The 27164-nt window shown below is 35.7% G+C and overlaps 1 protein-coding gene across 2 annotated transcripts in view; it reads left to right on the plus strand.

Annotated features, from left to right (window-relative positions):
- The first annotated feature begins 248 nt into the window (after positions 1 to 248).
- Positions 249 to 27164, plus strand: part of LOC110377285 (anoctamin-8) — a 29338-nt gene continuing 2422 nt past the window's right edge. Inside the window, exons 1-21 of one of the 2 annotated variants that reach the window (XM_064041305.1) lie at positions 249 to 675; positions 1268 to 1396; positions 6727 to 6856; positions 8489 to 8594; positions 14550 to 14688; positions 16089 to 16205; positions 16474 to 16580; positions 16671 to 16774; positions 16870 to 16951; positions 17289 to 17441; positions 17992 to 18109; positions 19119 to 19174; positions 19977 to 20051; positions 20711 to 20843; positions 21245 to 21420; positions 22116 to 22313; positions 22782 to 22913; positions 23522 to 23653; positions 24105 to 24256; positions 26144 to 26246; positions 26816 to 26944. In XM_064041305.1, the coding sequence (XP_063897375.1) occupies positions 555 to 675; positions 1268 to 1396; positions 6727 to 6856; positions 8489 to 8594; positions 14550 to 14688; positions 16089 to 16205; positions 16474 to 16580; positions 16671 to 16774; positions 16870 to 16951; positions 17289 to 17441; positions 17992 to 18109; positions 19119 to 19174; positions 19977 to 20051; positions 20711 to 20843; positions 21245 to 21420; positions 22116 to 22313; positions 22782 to 22913; positions 23522 to 23653; positions 24105 to 24256; positions 26144 to 26246; positions 26816 to 26944 (2592 nt within the window). In that variant the 5' untranslated portion in view covers positions 249 to 554. Of the gene's footprint in view, positions 676 to 1267; positions 1397 to 6726; positions 6857 to 8488; positions 8595 to 14549; positions 14689 to 16088; positions 16206 to 16473; positions 16581 to 16670; positions 16775 to 16869; positions 16952 to 17288; positions 17442 to 17991; positions 18110 to 19118; positions 19175 to 19976; positions 20052 to 20710; positions 20844 to 21244; positions 21421 to 22115; positions 22314 to 22781; positions 22914 to 23521; positions 23654 to 24104; positions 24257 to 24960; positions 25173 to 26143; positions 26247 to 26815; positions 26945 to 27164 lie in introns of those variants that run through there. The other variant, XM_064041304.1, reaches the window with a different exon arrangement.

Genomic DNA, 27164 nt, shown 5'->3' on the forward strand with positions numbered 1-27164 from the left:
CAATTTCATTTGACATTACCAAACTATGTTGCAAGCATACATAAATATTACTCGGTCTTATATTGAATTTATAAAAGACTCCAGCCGAAACCTTTGAGACTTTTTAAGCTTCATCGTCATTTATGACAACCTTATATTCAGTAAATAACCGAGTACATTATTTTGAGTCATCGTTGTGGACGTAAATAAACATTTTGTTTTTATTTTCATTGGTATATTTACTACTCTTGCAACACCGACTAAATCTAAAAATGGCGGCCAAAAATCAATTTTGAATTGTGACAGCCGCGACCGCAGTTTTGTCACACAATAAATTATTTATCAAGTAAATAAAGCGCGTTCTCGGCGTTAGTAACTAGAATGTTAGTCGCTTTTGTCCCTTAAATGAGGCGTGACACTTTTTCTGTTTAAATCGGAGCAAAAGTATCAACATATGATCGTAGTTACTATAATAGTCGATGATGTAAGAAACAGTATTACCGAAGGTCTCGTAGATCTCGCGAGTGTATAGTTGCATTGTTATTGTCTCGAGGACTGTTGAAAAACTTTTCGCCATGGAGGGTGAAGATGGGAGTGTGGGGAATCCCGAAAAAGAAGACTATGAGAGCAGTTCCCATTCAACCCCGCAAGAACACAGGTCTTTTGCGGAGTTCGCTAAAGACAAGCTGGATAGTGGTGCGTATCTCATTTATAAATTGTAAACAATGTCCATCTGTGCAATATTAAATGTAAAAATACGATTTTCTTTACTGGATGAATCTTATATTTACATGATTAATTCCCATTGATTGGAAATAAAATATAGGGATGCAGAAATAATTTTGAAAGTTTTTTGAAATGCAATATTTTTTATATCAATGCAAAAATATATTTGTATAACTGAAAATAAACATAGGACATGTAATATATATTAATTTTGTATAATTATATTATTTATATAATTAGTTTTATATCAGAGCAGGAAAAAATGGTCTTGTTGTGGAACAACAAAAACAAATATTTTAAATTGTAGTAGCATTCTATTAAAACCAAATTGATTTTTTTCTTTTAGTTTTTTTTTTATTTTTTTTTTAATTCAGCCACAAAAATATTTTTGAACTGAAAAAAAAAACTGTTTGACTCTCAAACTAGGCGGAATATTAACATAACTTTTTTCTGCTCTTAATGTTAGGGAAAAATATAATTTGGTAAGAATAAAAACAATTTGTTTTATTTTAATGTCATGGATTTCTGCTAAGAAATGATGGATTCTTTTTTTTCTGGTCAGCGGGCCGAGAGCTGAGACGTCGCCTACCCATGGCTGGTCAGCTTGGTGCCCACTTGATGCATCCTCGACGCCTGCTTCTCCACTCCACACCTACACAGCATACTGATGTTGTCTTGATATTCCCTAAAGGTATGTAAAAGTGTATTTAGTCAATATATAAATAAATTTTAGTGTGACGAGTGAGTCAGTGATGCAGACCTGCATATTGCCTGAGGCCCCCAAATAAAGTTGGGAACAGTGCCCTGTTTTCCATCCTGTGGGAAGGAAAAAAAGTTGTTTGTTTGTGAACAGACAGACGTGTATAGTGCTTTGTTAAATTATTTTTGTATTAAGGACTTCACTTTCAAACTTTTCAATTTTGTATTCAAAGTTTTCAAGCTCTCAGTAAATGATTAATTAAGGAGGGTCATCAAACAAAACAAGGGAAAAAAGAAAAAGTTTTTTTTTTAGTAAATAGTTAGCTAGTTGTAGTTAGCAGCCTATTGTAGTTTGCTAGTTTTCTTTTCATTCTTTTGTACCAACTGAGTAATCTTTTAAGTATGTTTTAGCAAAAAGCCTTCTTAGATCATACCAGCCTATGTCTACTCTAAGCTATAGGCGTGTGAGATGATAATTGATCCAATTGACTCCATATTAAAACAGTTCATGAACATATTAACATGATTCTGTTGAATTAGGCAAGGTGAATGAGCATTTTACAGTACAGGAAAATTATCTTTGAAGGTTATGAAGAATTTTTTTATTCCTGTTATTGCTGGTATTGTCAAAGAATTGCTATGAAATAAAAGGTCTTCTTAATCTTAAATATTGGATTAAAAAAAACTTTAGTTTTACAGCCACTTGTGGCTTCATTGTTTCATTCACATTAAAAAAATAAACGAAAATGATTCCGTCAATAGAAACTCAGGATATTTCAGTGTGTCATAAGCTATAAGTATTTTGTCCTGGCACAGGATGAAGTTCCCTTGGGTCCATAGCAAGCACTTTTGTTTGGTTCCAGAAACCAAACAAAAGTGCTCGCTATCGAATTAAAGATAAATCGAATAAAGCTTAAAATTATTATTATGAAAATAAAATTATTGTTAAATAAAATTAGTGTGCGCATCGCTCGCTAGGTAATATGCACTCCAATTATGCGACACATTCTGCGACAGAGCGCGATAGTTTGGGGATTCACATAAATCACACACGTTATGGCTGACTATCTGGTATAATATGCTGTAGAGCGATACATAACATTAACTTTAACTACATGAAATATGCACGAAGAGACTGTTGATAGGTTTCATCAGTACATACGTACTTACTTTTGTGAAGCGCAACTAGCAAAATCACTTTACCTATTTCCTGAATTTTTTGTCACAGTGTTTGTAAAGGAATGAACAATACTAGTTTTTGTCTGGAAGTTGGTCTGAGTTTCGTCAACGATAACTTTGTAGTCTACATAATATGTTCTTTAGGCTTATCAGAGGTCTCATACGAAAACATTTCAAAATCCACCCCAAGAGTCCTGTGACTGAATCAGGTTTGATTTCTACTCAAAAATGTCTAAAAATTAAATTAAAATCGTTAACGCACAGATAATATAAGTAGCCCCCAACAGTGTTTATACTTGTTTTTCATTAAAACATTGTTGCATAAAGTAATTTATATTCCAAAGCGTATGAAGCAACAGTCAACATTATCCTGTTCGTAAAACTGCAGTAAAAATGCTAATATCTATCTGAGCGTACATTTACCCCGGCTAATGTACTACTGTATGACCCGGCCTTTGCCGTACATGTAGTTTGTGTGTATTGTTATTATAATTGATATACGGGGTATATTATAATGTTGGGGCGGTGCCAATGCACTAGGGTTGCTAACAAAAGTCCTACTTTTGTGTATGTGTACGCATTTTCTCTTGAAACGGCGAAAATTGCGTTTTCGGTTGAACTGATTTAGGCTGTCCCGTTTGAGTTTGATTAATGAGAACCCCTTGAAGATATAAATTGTCTAACCGCATTCTGGGCTGAAAATACACTTTAAGCGACCGTTTCCTTTAGTTCAGATTGAAGAATGTACTTTTCCTACTTTCCTATCTCTACCGTAGTAAGCTGAAAATTTATTCTAAACCATTTACTAAATGGACGCTGCCTGAGACGACTAAAATCCAAATCAATCAAGCAACGACAATTACTAATGAACGGTTTTGATCGGGTAACATCCCAATTTGGCAAGACCACTAGTTTGTCTGAAAACGTATTATTTACAGAAGGTTGTATCGTAATATTTTAGTGACGGTAACGCCTGTATGCTCCCAAGGGAATATCCGATACGGTACGGGTAGGATTTATGATCCTACACTTTCATTACATCTATGACGATAAGGCTTATGTTGCAAAAAAGGTCTGAGTAATACATAGTTTTCTTGAAAGTAATCTTACTATTTAGACGTCAGTTTCTCGCCATCAGGAATATGATTACTTTCTTACAATAAAAAAATGACATACAATTAGGCTTCAGTTAAAAATATAGTAGAATTTAGATAAGGTTAAATTGATTTTTTCAACTTTTCGTCTTATTCTACTAAACAAACTCTCAATCAATGACCAAACTCATGTACTTTCTAAATCAACTTAAAGAGATTCGTTTTAAACCCTCATAACATTGATCGAATCGGTTCGCCCTCTCCGACCCAGTCAGCTGAAGAAATAACCTTTTCTTTGTTTAGTGAACGGTCTCTGGCCGCTTGAAATGAGAGGTCAAGCACAAGGTCGATTCATGTCAGGCTTCAAAAGCACCGAGAATATGACCGAGTCGACGAAAATGACGGTAAAAGTACTTCTCGAACTTGACAAGCGCTAAGTGGCTCCCGATTCACTCAAAGGGACCACTTTGTACACCTTTCCCCAAAGCCTTTTGATGCACTTAACTTGCGAAGAACTTCACGAAATATAATCCGGATTTGTGTCTCTTCGATCTTAAGAAGGTTATGGATGTACATCAAACACCGTTTCCTTCTTAACATTGCTTCCAAAGTTAGGACCTTCAAAATTATTTTAGCGCTCTGTGGCCATTTTCACAGAAACTGCATCTTCAATACTTATATTTTTTTGACTCGGAACAGTCGGCAAATTCAGATATATTCGCCGTTTCGATATATCTTTTACCGTTCAAGCTGTGCGGTTGTGGAATGCATTGCCCGTTACAATAAGGCAGGCTCAATCTTTAGCAGTCTTCAAGAACCTGATAAGGAATCACTACCTTTCCAATTTGTAACTGGGTATAATACCCTACTGTTGCAGACTATTGTCAAGTCTAATTGGCAACTTTAAATATATATCATATATATACATATTTCTGTTATATCTATCTATTATATATACATATATATATATATTATATTTTATTTGTTATTGTTTTAGGTATTATTATTTTATATACATAGTGCACCAAAACTACCTGCGATATGGTTATTTCCTTTTTGTCACAATCCATCCAAAGGTTGTCTGTAAGAGATCGCTTTTAGCGATAAGACCGCCCATTGTGTCACCAACTTCAAAATTTTTGTTTATTCTTGTTGTTTTTTTTTAATTGGTGTGCATAATAAAGAATATATCTATCTATCTATCTATCTATCTATTCGCGGCGTTATCTACAAACCTCGTGACTCTTCAGTGGTACTAAAACAAAAGACTTCACGTCAAGTCACGTCTCCCTATTAACGTATAAACGAATTATAAAACCGAGTCTACTGATCCCATTAGGAAACAATATTGAATTGATTCTCAAGCAATCAGAATTGATACGATGGCGTACCTCCATGAATTTATTAATGTTAAGTACATGTTTAGCTCAGAACGTATTGTGGAGGCGAAAGGTAAAATGTGGAAGGAATGTCTTGCACGTTTTTATTCGCAAAACGTATTTTGTATTGAGGTCTGACACGAATATCTTAGCATAGTTGTGGGGAATAGGCACTAGTTATATTGTGATTTATTCAGCCTAGCTTGAAAAGCTTATGTTGCCCAATGCCTAAAAAATAACCTGTTCTACTTTCTATTATCTACATTTGAAGCAGAAGAATTCAAAGGAGAATTTTGAATGATGACTAGGTACTTAAAAAAATAAATATAGAGGAAATTGTAGGGAAAAGGTATGCTACAATTTTCCGAAGAAGTAACTTGTTCCTGTACAAATAACTCGGATAATAACTTTATAACCACTTCCTATACGCTTTGTTTGCATTGAAACGCGTCCAGAAATGCCTTCATTTCAACTTTGAGACAAATGTTAGCTCAGATACCAAGTTGGCTGGAATATTTCCCTTCTTTTCGGTATAAAGTTTTGGCCTAAAGCCAGGGTTCGTATTCAGCAAGCCTTTACATTTAGTCTGATGTACGCCATTTTAGGTAGAAATGTTCGTGTTAACTGCTACCGTTTTATTCACTTTGAAAGTTAACCTGGTACATATAATTTGCACGTCAGAGCTTTGAATGCGAGGTGGAGAGGTCGCCTTTATTAAAGGTTTTAATGGTTCATTTAGAACGCTGTGTTCGCTGTTCCAGTTACCTCCGTATTATAATTTTCCTTAGCGATAAAATAAAAGTATTGTATTTTCATTCGGTAACATTTATTGTGTATTCAATTAACTATAATATGCAGAGAAAATGGAAATGTTTAATAAAACAAAGGTCTGGTAGATTTCGTACCTACCTATAATTTTTGGCTAGGTACTATCTGATCAAACTACCGATTTCCTTTCATGAACAAATTACATTAAATTTCGATTACGGCTCTCAGACATAACATTTGTAATGTTTACTCCTTACATGCGTATTGGCTCATTGCCAAAGCCGGTTTCCTTAAGGAACCATCACGGATGAACGAACTGGTCATGAACTTGTTAATGAGCTCTCAAACCTATCCTTTATGTAAAGCGGAAGCTGGAAACGTGCCAACAAATCGAATCAAGAAAAATAACGATTTAGATAAAACACGCACTAATAAAGTAACTAGACATTTCTGGGAAAATAACCCTCCATTTTTCGCTTTCAACGACTCCATAAATGATTTAGGAAATCTGTCTGAAAAGGCTGTCGGAAAATGTTTATTATTAACACAGTAGCTTGATATTAAATTCTACTGAAATTGATAAACTAATATTGTTGGCATGTCCGTGAGTTGGCCTGTAGCGTATACCTACATTACCTACCTACCTCTGTACCTGGTGGCTTTGTGGTCGCCACTGTAACGATAGTATACACCACCTCCTTTCGAATTCAGAGGCTTTACTAGACTACTAGACTGGTATCCGCATAAAGTAATCTTAAAATGACTAGACTTAGCATACCATAAGCAGGTAACATCAATCTATCTTACGATTCTTCTTAACTTCTCCTAGAATATCACAGAAGTTTTGTGTATACTGGAAGTAAATATTCTGGAACGCTCTCTATTTTTCTAATTGTTCGCAGGTCTACCAGACAGTATGCTGCTATGGCTTCTGCAGAAGTTGCGTGGAAGTCGACCGAGGCTGCGAGTGTGCGTTCGGCAGCACGCGTCCTCACAGTGCTCTGCCTTCTACATTACTGCTGATGACGATGTGTGAGTGATATTCGTGACATTCTGTTGTTAAAGCAACAGTTGTTGGTCTGATAATCTGGTATAGCGAGACTGTTGTTCAGGGTTACAATTTGCAAGGGTTAGATTCCCGGGTCGGCCAAAATAAACTGTCACAAAGCGTCCCTGTGACACCCGTCTGGAAGTTGGTTACTAGTTGGTTAATACGCCCTTACAAATAGTTCTAAACTGGTGTATGGTTAAGCGTCGTTAAGGAACCCCTGTGCGTGGACTATAAACAACTGAAAAAAAAACAACTGAGCCAAGTGGAACCTGTAACTTTTTTATACGATAAAACAAAGCAAATGAAGTGAATGAGCGTAAAGTAAAGTAGTTTGTTTCCAGATTTGCGTGTGATAAAAGTAATAACGTTGCCTATCTTTGTGACTTGGTCTTAAAACTAGCGTGATAATGAAATCTCAAATTACCGTTGCACGCAATCTGTCCTTCGAAACCGTTGTAAATATACGCCCCTTATAAATAAATAGGAGTGTGTTGAAAAGCAAATTATAAACGTCAAGCTTATATTATTAATAAGGGGTCTTGGCTTGTAAGCAATTTATTTCGGCTCAATGAACAATACGGTTACTCAGCGATTCTCAATTATAATTTCTCTAATGTTATAATTACATATAATACAGAGAACGTAAAACGCAATAAAATTAAATTGGCCCTCTTTAGAAGTACGCTTAGCCTAATAAATAAAAATATTCTGGCAACAAACTTAAAAATAAACAGTGCTTTGCCACAAAAAGACCTAATGTCGACGCAAGGCCGCACTGGAATGGTTTAAAACTTTTAACGAGTACAGCACTGTTTGAATTTCTTTTATTATTTACATCTAGAACTGCCTAATAAGTATTCTAAATGTTCTAGGTTTTATTGTCCCACTGAGGAACAAAAAAATGTTCTACTTCATTATGAGTTCATTTGGCCCCAAGAGTTGGGCACTTAAGTTTTGTTTGAAAATGGAAATGTATGAAGTCATCAGGTGATTCATTCGTCTGGGTTCACGTTTTAATTGTGTCACGTTTATCTAGTCGATTTGAATAAATATGTGGGTTCGATACCTACGACGCATTTTATAATGGCCTATTTCAATGCGAGTTATCAATAGTACTTCAAAACACAAGTATGATGTGATTATCAATAGCAGGTACTTCAAGTATCAAGAATCGAGACATACAGTATTCTCACAATTCGAAGCGATACCAATTTGCCTGCCTTGATATCGATTTTTGCTGAATAGCGAATGGTTTTTGAATTTTCAATGACGATAATGATACCATCTGTGTAGGTGGTACCAATTCCGCTATTACGGAGGTCGTGCAATTTTATATCGATACCTGGCTTCATATCGTGCAACTTGGTATATTTGAAAAGGTCTTCTAATGCATGTGAAATTTTTGGTTTATTATCTCGATCAACTACAATTTTTTTTTGAAAATAAATTCTGCTTCTAACAGGCTATTTAGTAAAGTTTTAAGTAGAAATTCGTTCTTACTTAGATATAAACGTTGATTGTAGTACTGTGGTCCAATTATCTGACACAAGATTAATTACCTTTCCACTGAAAGGAATAGACAAGCCATTTATAAATGTCTTATTTTCTCCTAGGCTCCTGCAAACGGCTGAAGAGATGCACCTACCAAAACAACTGAAACCAGAATTCGGAGGTGGTTACAAAGAATTCACAGTTCGAGACATGCACTGTTTTCAAAAGGTAAGATAATCACTCTCCTAAGGCAAATGGGGAACTTTGTGTTTTTTTCTGCTCAATAGAGTCATTAAAAAAATATGCAACCCTGTTTTCGAATTGCAGATTTGTTCATGATTCAGTATTTTCAAATTCTCTTTCACCAGTATAAGTGATCAATTTGTCAAAATAAAGTCAATCTCAGTTGGTAGAATCAATGAATACTTCATCATTTTCCACCCAATTACAATAACAATAAGGCTTAGACTACACATACTCAAGTATCTACGTACGATTAGCCTCGCTCCCCCTAAGAGCCTTTCAATACGATATCCATTTACATCTGTAAAAATCTCGTCCGAAATAATATGGGTCCGGAGAGTTCTATAGAACGCAGAAGTGGGCATTAAGCCCACTTCTGCGTTTTAGGCTGCCAGCAAACGTCGACTTCTTGTAGGACAGATAATAATCAGTCCGATTTTTTGTAGGACGTAAGTAGAATGTGTACGATGCACTATTGCTGTCAGTGTGTTCTATTTTTCTCCTACAGAAAATCGGTCACCGATTATCGGTTGTGGATGGGCAACCTTAGCGTGTTCTTCGGCCTGCAGTGCCACAGTTTGCGATACTCGAAGTAATGGCTTGTTCGCTTTTGCAAGCGTTCTAATGCCACCGCTATATGGGGTCTCTTGGGAGACTTTATACTAGCAACTTTCCATGGTTTCGCCCACGTTTAGGGGAACCTAACCTACCTAACTGGAATAACTACCTAACTTTTTTGCAAATATCTTCTGTACTTTTCTGAGGTTCAGTCTATCTTCAAACAAATCTCTCAGTAGACCTAGGCCACTTTTTTGTGTAACTGTGACAGACAGAGTTACTTTCGCATGTATAATAAATACACTTTATAAAAGTCGACATACGGCATCATATTTCGCCAGTTTCAGCAATAAATAAGACAAGTATTAATGTAGGTATGCATTAGCTATATACCCTAAGAAGGCAGCACTTTAGGGCTAGACTAGGGCTGCCATCCGTATCATCGTTTTTTGGAAGAAGTCTAGAGACCATTTGGAAGATTAGGTCTTAGAAAAAAATCCTCTTACTGCAAAGAATTTATTATTTCATCTAAAAGACGTGACAAGGGTTAACAGAAAAATAGTTGAAAAGTTCTACGTTTCTCTCTCGTTTTTATAAAAAAAAAAAACATTCGCGATGGTAGCCCTAGGTCAGAGTGCTATCGGGCGAGAGTAATCCAACGTTATGTTCGCTCTGAAAGTGACTTTTACGCTATATTCGGTTAAACACATATCGCTAGTATATTGCGGCTTTCGCGCAAGTGAGGCGAAAAATATTCCTTAGTCAAATAAGCAGTGTAACGTGAAATTCCCATGTCGTTTATTATAGCGAAGATAATTCCTGTCGACTGCTTCCAGTGTTTAATTGCATGATGTCTTTACGGATCGTTCGACTATGTTTCTTTGAAAATATTACAATACAGACAAGTAATAAAGCATTTTCTTAATATAAACGGCCTTCTATAAATCTCCGTCTTTACCATTGTAATAAAAAGAACTCGTGAAAAATCGTTCAGAGAAAAGCGAATGTAATGAAAATTATCGTAGCCAGAGGAATGGTTCCATGGTAAAGATTTTGATAAAAGATATAGAGTGATACAATTTCTATAAAGTCCAATATCATTATTAGTCGGAAAGTGATTGATCATTGTAGTAACACCACTTTTGCTAATGAGATAGTTCAGAAAATTTTGTATATTTTACGCGCAGCTTTCATCTTAAGTACCAGCAAATATTTATGTTCTCGTAATAAAGTCTGGATTTAGTCGTAATACATAAAATCTTATGAATGGTGTCACCTCTAGGATTGACAATGACGTATCACATTAGACATTTTGTCGATAACCATTATATTTTAAGAGCACAGCTCTAAATGTTGACATGAATAACCTTACGTCAATCACCATTTTGTTACAAGAACATTCTTCTTGGAACATTTATGTACGATTTATCGCCGGTTTATTTGGCCAGCCTTTTATAGGAGGATTCACTGATATAAGATTTTTCTTGAAAGGAATAATGCCTGACTATCCTGAGGTCTTAAATACACCTTATTTCTGATAACCTTTGGCAGATCTTTACTTCAACTTCTTAATTATTAAGACAAAAATAGTCGCGTCATTTATCGCCCAATGTATCTTCTATTCTATCCATCTTTAAGCAATGTCATATTCTGCAATTCAGTTCCATTATGAAAGCAGAAGTACATAGAGTACTTTTCCATTAAAATTAAATTTTTGAGTAAGGTTGTATCTAAAACTTTATACAGCTAAAACTTCTCTGTCCCCCGAGCAACCCGAGCTTTTAATTATAAGCACTTTGCTTGGCTCAAAATTGTAATAGTAGCCCCAACTTGAGTAATCTCCATCCATCCTAAGTGCAGCTTGTTATTCTCCACAAATTAAGTGGTTTTGTACTCATCTCAGAATTAATTGCGTATTTCGAAGACCCTTAAATTCAATTTTGAAAAGGTCAAAGGCATAAATGTGTTCAGAGCTCCTAAATTCTTTGAGTCAATACTCGTAAAGTTTTAACATGGTTACGTGGAGTCGAACGATGTTCAATCGATTTGGATGAAGGGATACATATCCGTACATAATGAACATTCAGACTAATAGCTACGGAATTACGTAATTTGAGCCTTTTGGGGTTTTTGGTAATGATTACTATCTTTCATTACTTACTGTTCTAGTTGTTTGAGCCTCGAAAATGTAATCAACATCATATCCTCTTGCCCTATTTTAGTTTATTTGTGGCCACTACTATTGTATGTCTTCTTCCATATCTCTTTAATAACCATAACTTTATCTCAGTATTCATATATCCTCTGTTTACGCGTTTGAAATAAAGCTTTGAAGCGTAGCATATACTCGTAAGACGTGAGTGAACGACGCTTTGTTACGAGCCAATAAATCTACGAAGCTGAATGAAACTACCCTTTTACTCCATCCTTTCTAAATGAATTCTACGTGAGTCATCATGCTTTCAAAGATATTCAAGCTGTATTCACGTAACTTCACATAAAAGTCAATTATTTCGTCTACAAATGTAAAATATGAATGAAACAGTTTCCATTTTGGTTTCTCGTGCGTATCTATTGAAATCCAGGCGTATTTTGGCTCATTTATTCCCCCGAGTCGTATGTTGCCTTTGTTCATTGCCTGCCGAATTAACTTCGGTTTGGAATGTAGTATTCTGCCGACTAGATAGTTTCATCGCGTCGGAATTTCGTGGGGAATTGGAATCGACCCGTCTTAGTAGAACTATACTAGATACCTATTGCGTTTACTCGATTCTAGCTGGTACCCATTTACCTAGAATTGAAAAAGATCAAATACGAACTGAAGATGATAGGAATTTTGCGACTTAAAGAACAAATGATACGAGGTCGCTGTGAATCAAATCTAGGTTCTTCGCAACAAAACAAACCCCGTATCTTCCACTAGAAAACACGCGAAAATAAACAACAATTTGTTCTAGAAAATTCTTTAGCCAGCCCAATCTTGTATTCAGTATTCATAGCTTGCTGCAGTATCGTGTACCGTCGCGTACAATAGGAATTGTATCAGCAAGCAGCTGTTACGATGCTACCTGCTAAGTAGGCGACGAGAAGTGACTTCGTGACCTTTTTGGTGGAATTATATAAGATGGCAATTGGAAGGGGAGATTGTAGGAAGTTGTAGTACGTATTGGGGAGCAGTATTATAATGATAAGTAAACAATGTTAAAAGAGAGTTGGCTGGATGGAGTTTGATCTAATTAGGGGTGTCAATAAGGGGTGTAAGTCGTAATACATTGTGCTGGTCGAATGAGTACCTACACAAAATGGGAGTTACGATCACGTAGGTTTTTGATAAGCCCTCGCTGTGTCTCAAAAATTATATCGAACTGATTGCGTTTTTTTTTTCTTGATACTTATTTATGTCAAAGATACGTAACATTTAGCATTCTGATAGCAGCGGAATATCGGAAAATTTTACGTTCCGTTCCTTTTAAATAAATGAAGACCCCAATGAACCTGGTAAAATAGATAAAATATTTCCAACAACACGATAAAAAATAACAGGCTAAAGTAAAATGTTTGATAGGATATCCTTAGAGAGCTATTCATTGCAAAAATGCGGCGTCATATTGGCACGAATCAATATTTACTGAATTATTTATGTTATGCACTGAATAACTGTTTCCGACACGCATACGGTCTACTGGCAGCATAAAATTATGTTTTATGTTAAATATTTTTCTAATAGGTCTTTATAATAATTATGCGTCTGACAGTTTTTTTATGCCTGTATGTGTACAAGTATCCCTTCCAGTATTTGATGCAGAGACAAATTATGATGCAATTTTTTCCAAAAATGATATTTAAGAAAAGAAAAGAAAGGGCCCACATAGCCGTAGGATCAAAAATATTTAGGCATTTTACTTTGCAAATAAACGCCAGCGCAATATTGACCAATTAGAATATTATATTTTGCTGTTATTATCGCTATGCAGTTCTTTATCATAAATCTTTCTCGAATTCTATATCTTCCTCTATTTCTGAAGTCCGTGATAAATGATGAGGAACGCTGCACTAATTAATTAAAAGACAAGTCGTAGGAACAAGTCTCCATCCTTTGTTTGCCGACTCGTTCTACTTTACGAGTAACTTTATCTCTTGATCGTTACATCCTAAGAACCTTCAATTATTATCCTTATCCTTAATAAGATAATAAATGCGAAAGTAAGACTGTTTGTCATGCTCTCACGCCAAAAATACTGAATCGATATAATTAAATGAACGGTATGCAGGTAGTCCAGTGTCTGAAAAAATATACTACTCTTTACCGACTGCGAGAAGAGTTTCCTTATATAGCTTTTTAAAAGCTGGCGTTATAATAAATAAATAAAGATTCAAATTATGATTTATGGCCAAAACGGTTTAAGTTTTGTTTCTACGACTATAAATAAGGCTTTTCTCAACAAAATCGTCAAGGATTTACTAAAGTGGATTGTTGTACTTGATGTATGTATGTGGAGCGGACGTGTATGCAACGCTTCTCTCGATGCAGCCGGAGTAGCACGAATTTGTATTTACGTAACAGCTTAGGTTGTTTACCCGGGTAAACTGTAGAAAATATGTTATTTATGATTCTCATTGGATAAGTTTGTACAAAACTACTGATCCAATTTCATAATAGTAAACCAATCAGAAGTAATATATTCGTGGCGATTGGTGTGAAAAGAGGTATTGCTTCTATTTCCTAGTCTTGTCGGGTCTACGACACGGTCTACGATCCCAGATCAGCGACAACATTAACGTCAGTTTCTGTTAAAACAACAGTTTGCTTTGAAAATTGAATGTGAAAATTCATAGTAAACAGTTGTGTTTAAGCCTAGGAATGTCTATAAAAAAAATAGTTCTTAGTTGGATTTAGCAATTTACCTTACGTTGATAGCCGGCGAACGTAAATGGCAATTGCGTAGATGTATATTTTTTTCATTGCTGTAAATCATATTTATTGCAGACTTTACCAAGATTTACAAGCTATTTAGAATGGTAAAAGGTTTTTTGTGTTATTTATTTGATCTGTAGCCATTCTAGCTTTATACCAATTTGAAAGCTAACTTCTGTATCTACATCTCCTAAAAGTAATTACTGGTATTATAGGACACCTATAAAAATATTAACTTTTACATTCAAAGATAAATATGCTGAATTTTGAACCTGATGATTGAATCTCTATACGGTCGTGTCGGATTACCGTCCCATCGAGTTAAGAGAGTGCGCGAATAGGGAGTGCACCTGTGTCTGTGCAAATGCGCAATTTCCTTGGAAAGAAAAGCCACCAGACAATTACCTATAATAGTAAAGTTTGTGCATAATATGGATATAGGTAGAAACACCCTTTTATGCTTTCAGGGTTCCTCAGCGGCAGAACTGTTGAACTCACAAGAGCGAGGCGCTTTAGTGAAGCATGCTTTAGAGTCGGCTCGTGCGGAACCCGGCGACGAGCATGCGTTAGAACCGGCACTTACGTTGAGGCCTGGACAGAGTATTGGTAAGTGATTTTTTTAAGTATTTTGAAACTGTAATATTGTCAACATATTTCATAGTATTTTAGACAGATGCTTTTTTTCGTAAATGCACATGCACAATATGTTTGTATGACTCGGAGACTCGGCCACTCCTGAGTACTCTTGAGCTTCTCGAGATAAAACATCTAGGTACATAATATATTGTCATATATACACAATACCTATACTTATGTCAGAATTTTAACGCAATTAACACTTGCGCTGCATATTTTTCCTAACATTGATGTCATGGATTTCCGCAAAGTAACTCATGATTTCATAATTTAACAACATTTTCATAAACCACCAATTTTTAAGAAGCGGGAAATATTAACTTACCAGTGTGGAGCAACGTCAATAGGGACTCATATTTTTCATTATCGCCACATTGGTAGCGACCTCGTTTGTAGCAAAAAAACGAAAGATCATCCTTAGCTATTACATTCAAATCTACTTAGATCTAGTCTCAAGGGAAAATGTCTTCCCAGAAATATGTTTTTGAATGTTATCACGCTCGCATACGACTCGAATACTTTTTTTGTGGTTCTGGTGTCATGTTTTATTAATATTGCGACTTACAAAACAGTATTTCATATAAAATTGAAAATATAACTTAATACATATACTTATTTAAAGGTTAAAAAAATTAACCAGACCGATAAATAATTTAAAATATGCTCGCATACCGCAACCTTTAGCTTTTCTCGATTATTATTACTTAATCATTTGGTTATGCGAAAAGCTCGATCAGCCTTGCTATGTTCTACAAGGCAACAACCTTGATCAAAATAAATCTCCATGTCTATGATAGGCCTCGAATACAGCGTAAATAAATAACAAGATTAGCTTGTAAATCGATTGACATACAAAGGGGTAGCTATGCATTGGATGCCTCACCTTGAACTGGCATACAATAGGTCTACTGTGAGTCCAAAGGGAAGGTCACTTTCTCTTTTACTTGAACTTTTCAAAGGACAACCTAGTACGCTGTTGTTTTGTTTCTAAATAAAGACAATGGCCGTACATATTTTATTCGCTTGGAATAAGGCCTAGTTTTCTTTGTTTTGCCTGAGGTTATCTCGTGCCCTAAAAAAATGCATGCATATTAAGCATTTTTTGGAGTGTCACAGTTTTCTTTGATGTCGTATCTTAGTTTAATTGTACTTTGTCATTTGCATCCGACATGATCCCAGCCTTTTTGCGTTTACATCTTTGGGATCTCTGACTTAACAAGATGCCACTACAAACCGGTATTTTGCAAGAAGAGTTTACTTCTAACTTCTATAACTACAGTAAATTATTTCGAAGTGTGGATATTTGGTATCCCTTAATTTTACACCTTTCACAATGAAGAATATCAAATGCTACTGTTTTGTGTCACCAGTGCCAGCATGCGTAAGCAGAGGTGTAGTGGCCAGTATGTTTCCTCTACACGAGAGGACCGCTTTGGAGAACCTCAGAAGGAAATGGGTTAAAACCTTGTTTTCTCCACAGCCTATAGGTAAGTTATTTTTCACTTACACCTAACTTTAAATACTAAAGTACAGAAATAAAACTATTCTGGTTTTTGATTTCTAGGCAGTGTTAATTTTATCAAACAAATCCCTTCAAAAATTTTTTATTCACGTAACGGACAAGGTTTGCTTATTTTTCAAAATATTATTAATTGGCAATCGCAATAAACATCCTTGTTTCTTATTTACTCAAGGGCGAACTGCCTTATTTTTAAGGGCGAATTTCCTCACAGTTTCGCATGCTTTTGTTTTCAGATGAGATTAGTGAATATTTTGGTGTTAAAATAGCAATGTATTTTGCTTGGCTTGGTCACTACACACAGTCTTTGACCGTGCCCGCAGTTGTAGGCTTTATATTTTGGGTAAGATATTTTTATTCTATTCGTCTAGTTATTTTTTATTAGATTACTAAAAGTATCAAGATTATTTGTATTCGAATCTTTTGATTACAGATTTGGCTCGGCACAGCAAATGATAATTGGAAAGACATAGCTTATGTATTATTTTCGCTATTCAATGTACTCTGGGCGTGCGTTTATTTAGAAACGTGGAAGAGGTACGTATACATTTTAAGCTGTAAGAAAGTACCAAGTTTAGTTAGTCCCTTTAAAGGGATCGGTTATTGAAGAATTTTATTTTGTCCTATTTCAGATATTCAAATGTGCTGGCATATAAATGGGGAACATTAGACCAGAGGGATGAGCTTCTGGTAGAACCAAGACCATTATTTCAGGTAATACTTTGCAACCTCTTCTTTTTTAACCCACACGCAAATCATCACCTGCATCATTTAGCGATTTAAAGCTTCCTGTCTGTTGGGGATCCATTCTTGGGTCGGGCCAAAATCTTTTTGGGTTCCTTCTAGAAACTTTCGAAGCAGTCCAGTGTCTGGAAGTTAGTGGTGTTAAACCTCCTTGCCTGGGAGCGCTGTGCGATGCGAATTCAGAATCGGTCAATACAATTGCATGTCAGAGGTCATCGGGCGGAATGAATTTGAGAAAGCTCTGACACTAAGGCTTGTTAGGTGATAAGAACTTATTGACTTTATAAGATGTGGTCATATTTTCTAGGGAGAAATGAGCACGAGCTCAGTGACGGGACGTCCGGAGCCAGTGTACGCGGCGTGGCGGCGTCGTGTGTGGCGGCATTGCGTGTCGTTCCCGCTGATGTGTGTGTGCCTCAGCGTGGCCGCTGTCGCTACCTTCGCCTTGCTGAGAGCTCAGGTATGTACTGTGCCCAACAGGGCCAACACCTGCCGAGGCTGCGGGATTGTCCGAAAGAGTTACAGCAGTCTGACCCTCTCACCGCTGCTAACCCACAGCGGGAAAAAAAAAGATGTGTACGGTGTACTGTACAGCGACTACGAAGCCAGTGTACGCGGCAGTCGTTGAGAAGTTTTGTATGGCCCTATTTAATGTTTCACAAGTCCCATCCCAACATTTGTGTCATACATCATCATCATCTTCTGAGCCTTGTCCCAACTATGTTGGGGTCGGCTTCCAGTCTAACCAGATGCAGCTGAGTACCAGTGTTTTACAAAGAGCGACTGCCTATCTGACCTCCTCAACCCAGTTACCCGAGGAACCCAATACCTCTCTTGATAAGACTGGTTGTCAGACTTACTAGCTTTCTAACAACCCCTAACGACTGCCAAAGATGTTTTTTAATGACAGATTTTTTATATGGCCCTATTTAATTGTTTCACAAGTCCCATACCCGAAGACATTCAACATTTATGTCATACATAAAATACCTTATTTATTTCTTCAACAGGATTGGTGGGAAACAAACATAATATATTTCACGTGGATACCGCGCGCTTTACTCGCTATTATCATAGCGGTTGAAGAGGAGGTATACGCCAGAATAGCGAGGTGGCTCAACGACAAAGGTAATGTACCTTCATAGTGTAAATCTCATTTGTGTTTTTTTTATTATTCGAAAATTGAAGCGATTTGTGCATTTGTTTTTTTTCTTGTGTGTTTCTAGGGCAGTGGTTTTATGACATGTTTTTTCTTCCCATTGTATATTAAACTATTTATCGTCAGCTATTCTGGGTAACATTGCTGTACAACCATCATGTTACTTTTAGTCACAGTCCGGCCCTTACGGTTACATATTGATACACAGCTTCTTATAAGGAACGCTTACTTAACTGTGAATTCGACTTATAATCTTATCTTGGCACTTACGCCGCCATCTTGATCAGATTTCAAGCTTTTATTCTTTTTTTTCTGGAATTAGGATGAATGAAACCACTGCCCTAAGTTTTATATTGTGACGTTTTTATTTGTGTGAAGTTTGGATACAAATCAATAAGAATGGATGAGCGGTGTGATTCTAACACAGTTTGCCCCTTATATTAGTGGGTTACATTAATTATGGGAGAAATATAGAAATTATTTAATTTGAGGGGAGTTTTGGGCAGACTTTTCGCACACATCCATATAATAATAAATAATACAGACATTGTGTCCAAAATAATGAGTTTTTTTTGAGTCCCTCTTAATATCAAATGTAGGTAGAATGTATATTTTCTATTCCATGGATATGTGCGATTGGAAGAAAATATTTGAAATTTTGAGAAAACTTATGCATGACACTTAGATTTGGAAATGCTATTGAGATTTTTCTTCGTATAGCAATATTTAGAACATCAACTAAGTAATTAAATTGTAACAATAAATAGTCGATTAACTCAACTTTAAATAGCCACATTTAGTTTTTAGTTAAATAATTTAATCAGTAGAATAACACAGTGTGTAGAGGATATACTATAGTGCATATTATTTTTTCTCTTTACTGCTTACCAAACGGGACTGGACACTACAAATAAAAAAATACAAAAACAAAAAAAAATGGTAACACTGAAAATTATGACGTCACATTTTTTTGAACAGAGAACTATCGACTCGAGACAAAGTATGAGAATCACCTGATTGTGAAAATAGCATTGGTTTGTATTTAAAAATGCTGTAAAAAAAACTAACGCCATACTCAAAGCTAAGCTTCCATCACGCTTTGCTTCTAGAAATATACGGAGAAGGTTATTAACCAAAGAGATTGGTAAATGGAATAATAATCTGAAGGCACAGTGAATTAGCTTGCACGCTGTTTTCTTTTCGCTTGCATGCGAATTTGATCTTTCTAGTAGTCTGTATAAACATCACAGTTGGTTTTTAAATACATATAGACATACTGAGGCCCAATTTCACCTACAGTATAATCGCCCGTTGTTCTTAAAACGGCTGTTTACTTTGAAAATTGTACATAAACATACATAGTAAACAATTTTTTTAAGAAAACTGATGTATATGTTGTCGGTGAATTTGGTTTATCAAAAGAAGATAACTGAAATAATTTTATTTACATTGATAGAATCAACTTTGATGGTTGCACATGAGACATTCAGTGAGTCTTTCTAATTCTTGAAAGTCCAAAAAAATTGGGTCTTTAAAATATTCATGAAATAAAATATGCGATGTATAAATTAACAACCACATTCGTGTAGGCTTGTAAGCACTTGTAAATAACTTATAAACAAAATAAAATATATATCGACCTTAAAAAATATATTTTTAGTTATTGTTTATTTATGTTGTCGATCGTGCAAAACACTATCTTAATTTTAATCATTAAATAATTTCATAATTAAAATATTATTTTGTTGTAGTACGTATCTGTTATACATAGTTGCTTTTGATGTTAATTTTGCATTTTTCAGGGCGTATCAATAAATGTATTGTTTTTATTTTCAGTTTCAATTCCTCAACTCATTCATGAGTTTGTTCTATATTGCGTTCTACTTGCAAGATATGGATAAATTAAAAGAGGTTCGTATCAAAAAGATTCACAATATTAAGTGTATGCTCCAATTAGATACTTTGCCAAATTACATAACGTAGTTGTAGATAAATAGTTATAAAGTTTCCTGACTGTGTATGAAAATAAGTTTTTACCTATTAGTTCAGGATAATAGTATTATATATACGTTCTTGCCAGCTGAAGAATTAATTATTTACTTCTAATATTAGACTTTGTAGAAATCTTACCGAACTTGAATTTAACTATATTTTATTTCTTACTAGCTGATCCCGCGAACTTCGTATCGTTTAAACCTTCCCTGGACCTTTACAATCATTTTAAAACCAAAATCAGCTCAATCGGCCCAGCTGTTCTCGAGTTTTAATCAGACTAACGAACAACAATTCATTTTTATTTATATACATTCTATAGTATCTTATTCTATTGTATTGAATCCTACTAATATTATAAACGCGAAAGTTTGCATGTATGGATGTATGGATGTTTGTTACTCTTTCACGCAAAAACTACTGAATGGATTTTAATGAAACTTTACAATAATATAGCTTATACATCAGAATAACACATAGGCTACAATTTGTAAACATATTGTTCGAAATACTAAACCTGTGCAGACGAAGTCGCGGGCACCAGCTAGTTTTCTATAATTTTAATGTATTATTTTCAGCAACTAGCAGTATTATTGATAACGAGACAAGTTATTGGGAACTTAAAAGAGTCTGCTCTGCCTTATTTGATTGAGAACTTGAGGCTCGCCAAGATATGTGTCGATGTTTTTGGTGCTATCAGCCCGAGTAAAAGTAAGTAAACTTATTTACCTTTAATACAGGGTAACCCAAAATCAACTATGTGCCAGTGATAAGAGAGCCTAAAACTAAGATATCAATCGAAATTTTTAAACAGTTCGACAACCCTGGTCAAAAATGTTTTTCTTATTATTCAAGAATTTCTATAGCATGACCTCTCACTCGGTACCTAGCTTATCATTGACTTTTGGCACATCCTGTATTCTAAGAATGAGTTCTGAATTTGCTGTCCCCGACAGGGTCCATGATGATCTCATAATTTATAATTTACCACCTAAGAAACACTTTGTGGAATGCAATAAATTGAGTATTGAATCAAATCCAATCATATATTCATAATTCATACACAATGAAAAGTAATAATAAGTTAATAAACATAATATTTTTCTTTCAAGTACCAACATCAGCTCAACTAACAGAACTATTCGACAAAAAGACAGATTCGTCCGGTGATCCTCCTGAAAACAGTCTAGTCAATGGTGCCGCGGATAAAGAGGATAGACGGGATTCCGAGCCCCTTGTGGGACAGAAAGTCATACACCAAGCTGAGTTGGAGTCACAGTTGTTTAGGGTAAGTGTTTTAACTAGATTTTCATAAAGAAGGTTGATTTTTCGAGAGGTATTCTAGAGGATAGTCTAGATAATGGCGCCGCGGATGAAGAGGATATAGACTTGAGTCTGGGCCCCTTGTGGGACAGAATTAGAAAGTTATACACCAAGCTGAGTTGGAGTCACAGTTGTTTAGGGTAAGATATTATTCAGTTAACTATATAGAGGGACTGACGAACCCTATACTCCAATATTTCCGAACACGATATATATGTATATATACCTATCTGTATACCTTGGTATCCTAACAGATTTAGACAGGCGTCTGTCCGCATAATAATGGCTACCATTTATTTTATGTTTCTCCAATACCATTATTTTTCTTTTTGCTTAGTCGTTGGCAGACGACATTACATTTTGTATGCTCAGTGTACATATAAGTATAGTCACCAACGATGTTCAAATGACAGGACCATGCCTTCATTCACTTTTTGATTCTTGAGGACGCGTGTGACTAACCCTAATCGCAAAACCAGTGTCACCAGTGACAGGTTGGTTATGGAAATCCAGTGCAGTTAGTGATGCCCAAAGGTCGGGCCTTCTGCCTTTATTTTTAGCTACCATCATATTAGCCAATTGCCGTTCACTGCTGAACGCAGGCCTTAGGTACCCAAGGAACGCCAACCAATTTTTATTTATATTTACGATATTTTCCAGTACGACGGCACATTCGCGGAATACCTAGAGATGTTAACACAGTTGGGCCACGTAGTTCTATTCTCGTCGGCCTTCCCACTGGCGGCGGTGTGTGCGTTACTGAACAACGCCGCAGAGATACGTGCTGACGCCTTCAAATTGTGCCATGTGGCGCAACGACCCTTTGGCGAGAGGGTCAAGAGTATTGGGAGTTGGCAGGTCAGTTTACCACCGATATAGCTCACCGGATTAGCAAGTTGAAGTGGCAATGGGCAGGCCAAATTGCTCGCAGAGCAGATGGCCGATGGGGTCTAAAAGTGCTGGAGTGGAGACCACGGACTAGTAAGCAACTTTAAACCGACTTATTTCCTAATTCTTTCTAAGGCCAATTGGGACTAAATCCGTTTAGTCCACAACGGTATGAATTATTTGAAGTACATTTAAAACTACCTTAGACGATGAGACTCAGCCAACAACCACTCAACATCAACAGCAATACAAAAATAAATTATTAAAATATTTTTTTACACTCATGAATGCCCTTTACTTGTTTTTATTTACAAATGTTGGAGATAAATTAATAAATAAATAGAGCAATCAAAAAATAAACATCAGGATTTTAGTCAGGCATGCATAAGGTGTCTTTTGTTATGCAAAATATAAATTTAAATTATGTATTATTTCCAGCACGCAATGGAAGCAATGGTAGCGGTAGCCGTGTTAGTAAATTGTGCTCTGATTGGTCTATCTGGACCAGTACATAGAATGTTACCCGACGCCACTCCCGCGCAGACCATACTCGTCATTGTGGCTTTAGAGGTAAGGTTCCTATTGTTTTCAGAAAAAAATTGCAAACAAATAAAAATCACAAAAATACCCATAACGGGCCAGCTAGAAGAGATTTCTAATGAAATAAGCTGTGCCTTTGTACTATCTGTTCTATTTTTCTTCTTCTCTGTATTCTGTGTGTGTACATAAACTGTTAAATAAATAAATAAGTAGCCCACAACGTAGCTTCTTATGTTTATAAGAAGTTACATTTTGGATTTCACTAATCTTCGTTTTAGGCCCAAATTCATCGACAATATGAACGTCCGTTTTTCCAGAAACTGTGTTTTGATACTCGAACGTGATCATTCTTTGTGATCGATCATTCATCTGAACATTTATCCATCGTTAAACATGGAACTTTATATTGACTGTGATCATTCCGATGATCGATTCTATGGCAATGCGTAAATTATGTAAAACAATGCAGTTTCATATAAAAATATGATCATGCATTTATAGTACCTACCTACTACATAAGACCCTTTGTGTTATTTCTTTATGCCCTACCAGTCACACTTAAAAATCATTTACTTAGTACCTAAGGACTTTATATTAATTTGATTCCTAAATTGTAATTTGTAATTGATTGTTTTCAGCACGTGATCCTAGTAATAGTACTAGCGCTGCGCATCGCGATCCCCGAGATCCCAGCGTGGTTGGCGACAGAGATGGCAAAGGTGGAGTTCCAGCGACGAGAGGCTATCAAGAATGCACAAGCACCGCTTATGGTAACACAGTCATTATATTATAAATTGTTACTTGTGTCTATTTGGACAAAGTACTGAAAAAAAATCTTCTGACTATAAAATTTTTTTGCCTATTTATTTACAACAAAAATATGTAGGTACGTTATTATTTAGAAGCTTATAAAAAATCTTCTGATGTGTTAAATATATTTTCAAAAGCAGTCTATACACACTAACAATGGTGACAGCCTAAAAATATAGGTAACTCAATACACGGAAAAAAAAGTTGGTCATTAACTTTCTGTTCAAACATTTATGAACCTGCAACACTTAAATGTTGTGACAGAGTATAAACAAAATTTTAATTACAAAATTAAACCTCAACAGTTCATACAGACTGAATGTTATTTCTAATGCATTTCAACTTCAATTAAGTTCAGCAAATAATAATTAACACTAACATAATTTCTAACATACCAATATTATGTTCAAGTCGGAATGTACAAGCCAAGACGACATTCGGCCGTCAGCTCGCAACACGCCGCGTACAGTTACACCGACCACTCCTAAACAGCCCGCAAACGACAAAACTGTGGATAAGAAGAAATTGTTCATTGGCAAGATACCTGAAATACCGCCTTTTAGGTAAGTGCTTTCTAGAAGTTTATTTACAAGAATTTAGAACTTATTTATTTTATTTACTTTACGTACGGTAGACTGCACATCAGTGGTAACTGTCATGGATCTTAACTCAATAGTAATAAGTACGATTTTCCTGTAAAACTGTTACCACTGAAGTTGACTGTACCTATCGGGGTGGGTTTCACCATGTAACTATAGCGATAAACGAACCAACCGTTTTGTAACCGTGCAAGTAGTGTGACGCTTCATAAATAGAAACAAGAACATTTAATTTGAAATAAGAACATTTGACTTTGACTGAGCCCTCAAATTGTCGAGCCTTCATCGAATCGTTGTTACATGGTTCGACCCACCCTTAGATTTGAGGTGTTAAAGCAAAAGCAACCAAAATATTACCTCGAAATATATGACCAAGGAAATTTTGTTAAAATTGTTTTGAGTTTAATTAGATAATTTTGTAGTCAAATGTGGTGTTGCCGTGTGAATATTTTTTTATTTAAAGTTGATTCAGAGACCTTATATGCAGTGTGAAATAATAATAAGCTTAGGTATGTGTGCTTCTGTATGTGGATAGTACACGAAAATAGTCTGAATAGCAGAAATGTATATGTGTTACGTCATTCACATTTAGGATCAGTCATCGGCAGTAAATACCGCTTGCCAGCTACCCTCCAAATTTTAATTTACTTTTATTTTTTTGTTTTCAGTTAATTTGGCACAAGTATTAAATGGATGGGTGTGTAGCGATATATTATTTAAATAAGTTTTTTATTCCATAACAGTATTTTAGCTTGTTTTTTAATATTTAAGTTTTATTTGCAATAAATCTCTTTTTAACCGTAATAGAAGTTTTTCTTGTATCGTTTCCTAGTTTGACGATTGACAGGTCATTTCACATTGGGAATTCGATTGGGTGTACAAATGCTCATTCATATCTCATCTGCTAGAAAAAGTGGAATAATGTTCTTAGCTTACTTGGACGACTTTACTACCTGGCAGAAATAATATTATTCCTATACAGGCTCTTTTATAGTGTGAGCCTATAAAGGCAGGCAAGCTATCTGCAAAATTATGTCGCCAATTAAGTAATTAGTATTTGAACTATTTTTTTTGCCGGGTGGTGGAAGGTGCTCTTTAAGTGAGCTATGGCCATTTATGTAAAGAAATACCTGAAGTTTCATAAAGTTACTGTAAATACACAACAAATCCCAAAAATGATATAAATAAAGACACTCCATTATGACCTGTCGATCAAAGAGTATCTGGCAACTATCTTTCCGCATTACAAAAGGTAATATGAACCAACCCACTGTGTGCGTCTATCTTTACTAAGCCATCACTCATCTAATGCCATCCTACTTATGTGCTGTTTTTCTATGTACCTAAATAATTAATAAATAAATACTTCAGTTTCCATTTTGCCCCTAACAACACCGTAACTAACTTTGAGCACATTTCATTTTTTCTACATCACGGATTGATTAGCAAATGGAGTGCTTTGTGATAATGTCAAGTAAATTATTTTTCAGCAACTAAAATCATTCAATTTACTGCATTCAAGGAAACCTTTTTTATATGATTCTAAACGTTAGTTATTGTTCTAGTTACAATTGAACATTTTTTAATAATTTGTAAAAATCACACTTTTAAAGTATTTATCACAAAGAGACATTTTTAAATTTCGAAATTATTTAGATGGCTATAAGTATTGTAGTTATCCAAGCCAAGATTGATATAATCATCCTTATTTGTTCCTACAGACATTAAGATGATTTTTAATGAAAAATTCTCATCTAAGCACTCCATTTGCAACCTCCTGTGTTCCAAACCGCTTTCACTTCTTCTCACCTCACTAAATAACTCTGATATCGCTTGAACATAACATTGCAGGCCTAAAGCGGCTTCTATAACAGCGACGGAGCCTCCCGTCACGGTGACAGGGTCACTACAGACTCTGCAGGACGTCAGCCCCACAAAACCTATACGACGTAAGGTAGAGATCTCAGTATTATTTCTTTGTGTGATATTGATACTTTGAATGTACACAATATTTTTTAGGAAGTGGGAAACCTTCAAACGACTTATGAAATGGGGAGTGTTAAGGATTTCAATGATGAACGACTCGCTTTAGATAAGTAATTACTTTGATACAGATCGATTTACAAACATATAAAATATAATAATTTGTGTGAGCGCGCGATACGTCCGTCGCTGACCGAATCCGTAAGCGAGCCGTGTGCGTCCCCCCCGCCTGCCGCGTCTCCCGCCGCTGTGGTTCACACGTTAGATGCGTGAACAGGGAGTGTATAAAAGTAGCACTTTAATATTCGCCTACAATCGAAATGGAATAAGGCCTACAACATGCGAAGACTTTTTTCCTTCGAAAGTCTTGCATTCGATTATCTTTGGTAGTTTGCGAAAATAGTAATTATAACCCTACAATAATTTACCAAATACGAAACCCTCAAAACGACCTTCAAAAACGATTAGCCTGCATTGAATATTTTTTTTTTATATGTGTTTAGACAACCTGTAATCTAAAACCACAAACTACCCTTATAGGAAGTGGTCCCGGGTGCTCCGTTATCACTCTTAGGTGTACGAGGGTTGAGAGACGAGCCGCTGCATCGCTCCGCGCACTGCATCCCGCATCCCACGCAACATCGACCACTAGTCAACCCTACACTACAGGTAAATATTAGTATATTGATATGAAGCTTATTTCGTCTAAAATAAAAAGCATCTTCATTCAAAAATATTGGTTATGTTACTTTTGTATACCTACTACCAGGGTTTGCCACCTCCATATTGCATTTTCAACGGCAACACGGACGACAAATAGGTATGCCAAGAGAAATGGATATTGGTGCACCACGTAATTTTAATCGTGAAACTAGTTTCCGCCAGAGGT

Source organism: Helicoverpa armigera, chromosome 24, assembly GCF_030705265.1.
Source record: "Helicoverpa armigera isolate CAAS_96S chromosome 24, ASM3070526v1, whole genome shotgun sequence".
Classification (NCBI taxonomy): domain Eukaryota; kingdom Metazoa; phylum Arthropoda; class Insecta; order Lepidoptera; family Noctuidae; genus Helicoverpa; species Helicoverpa armigera.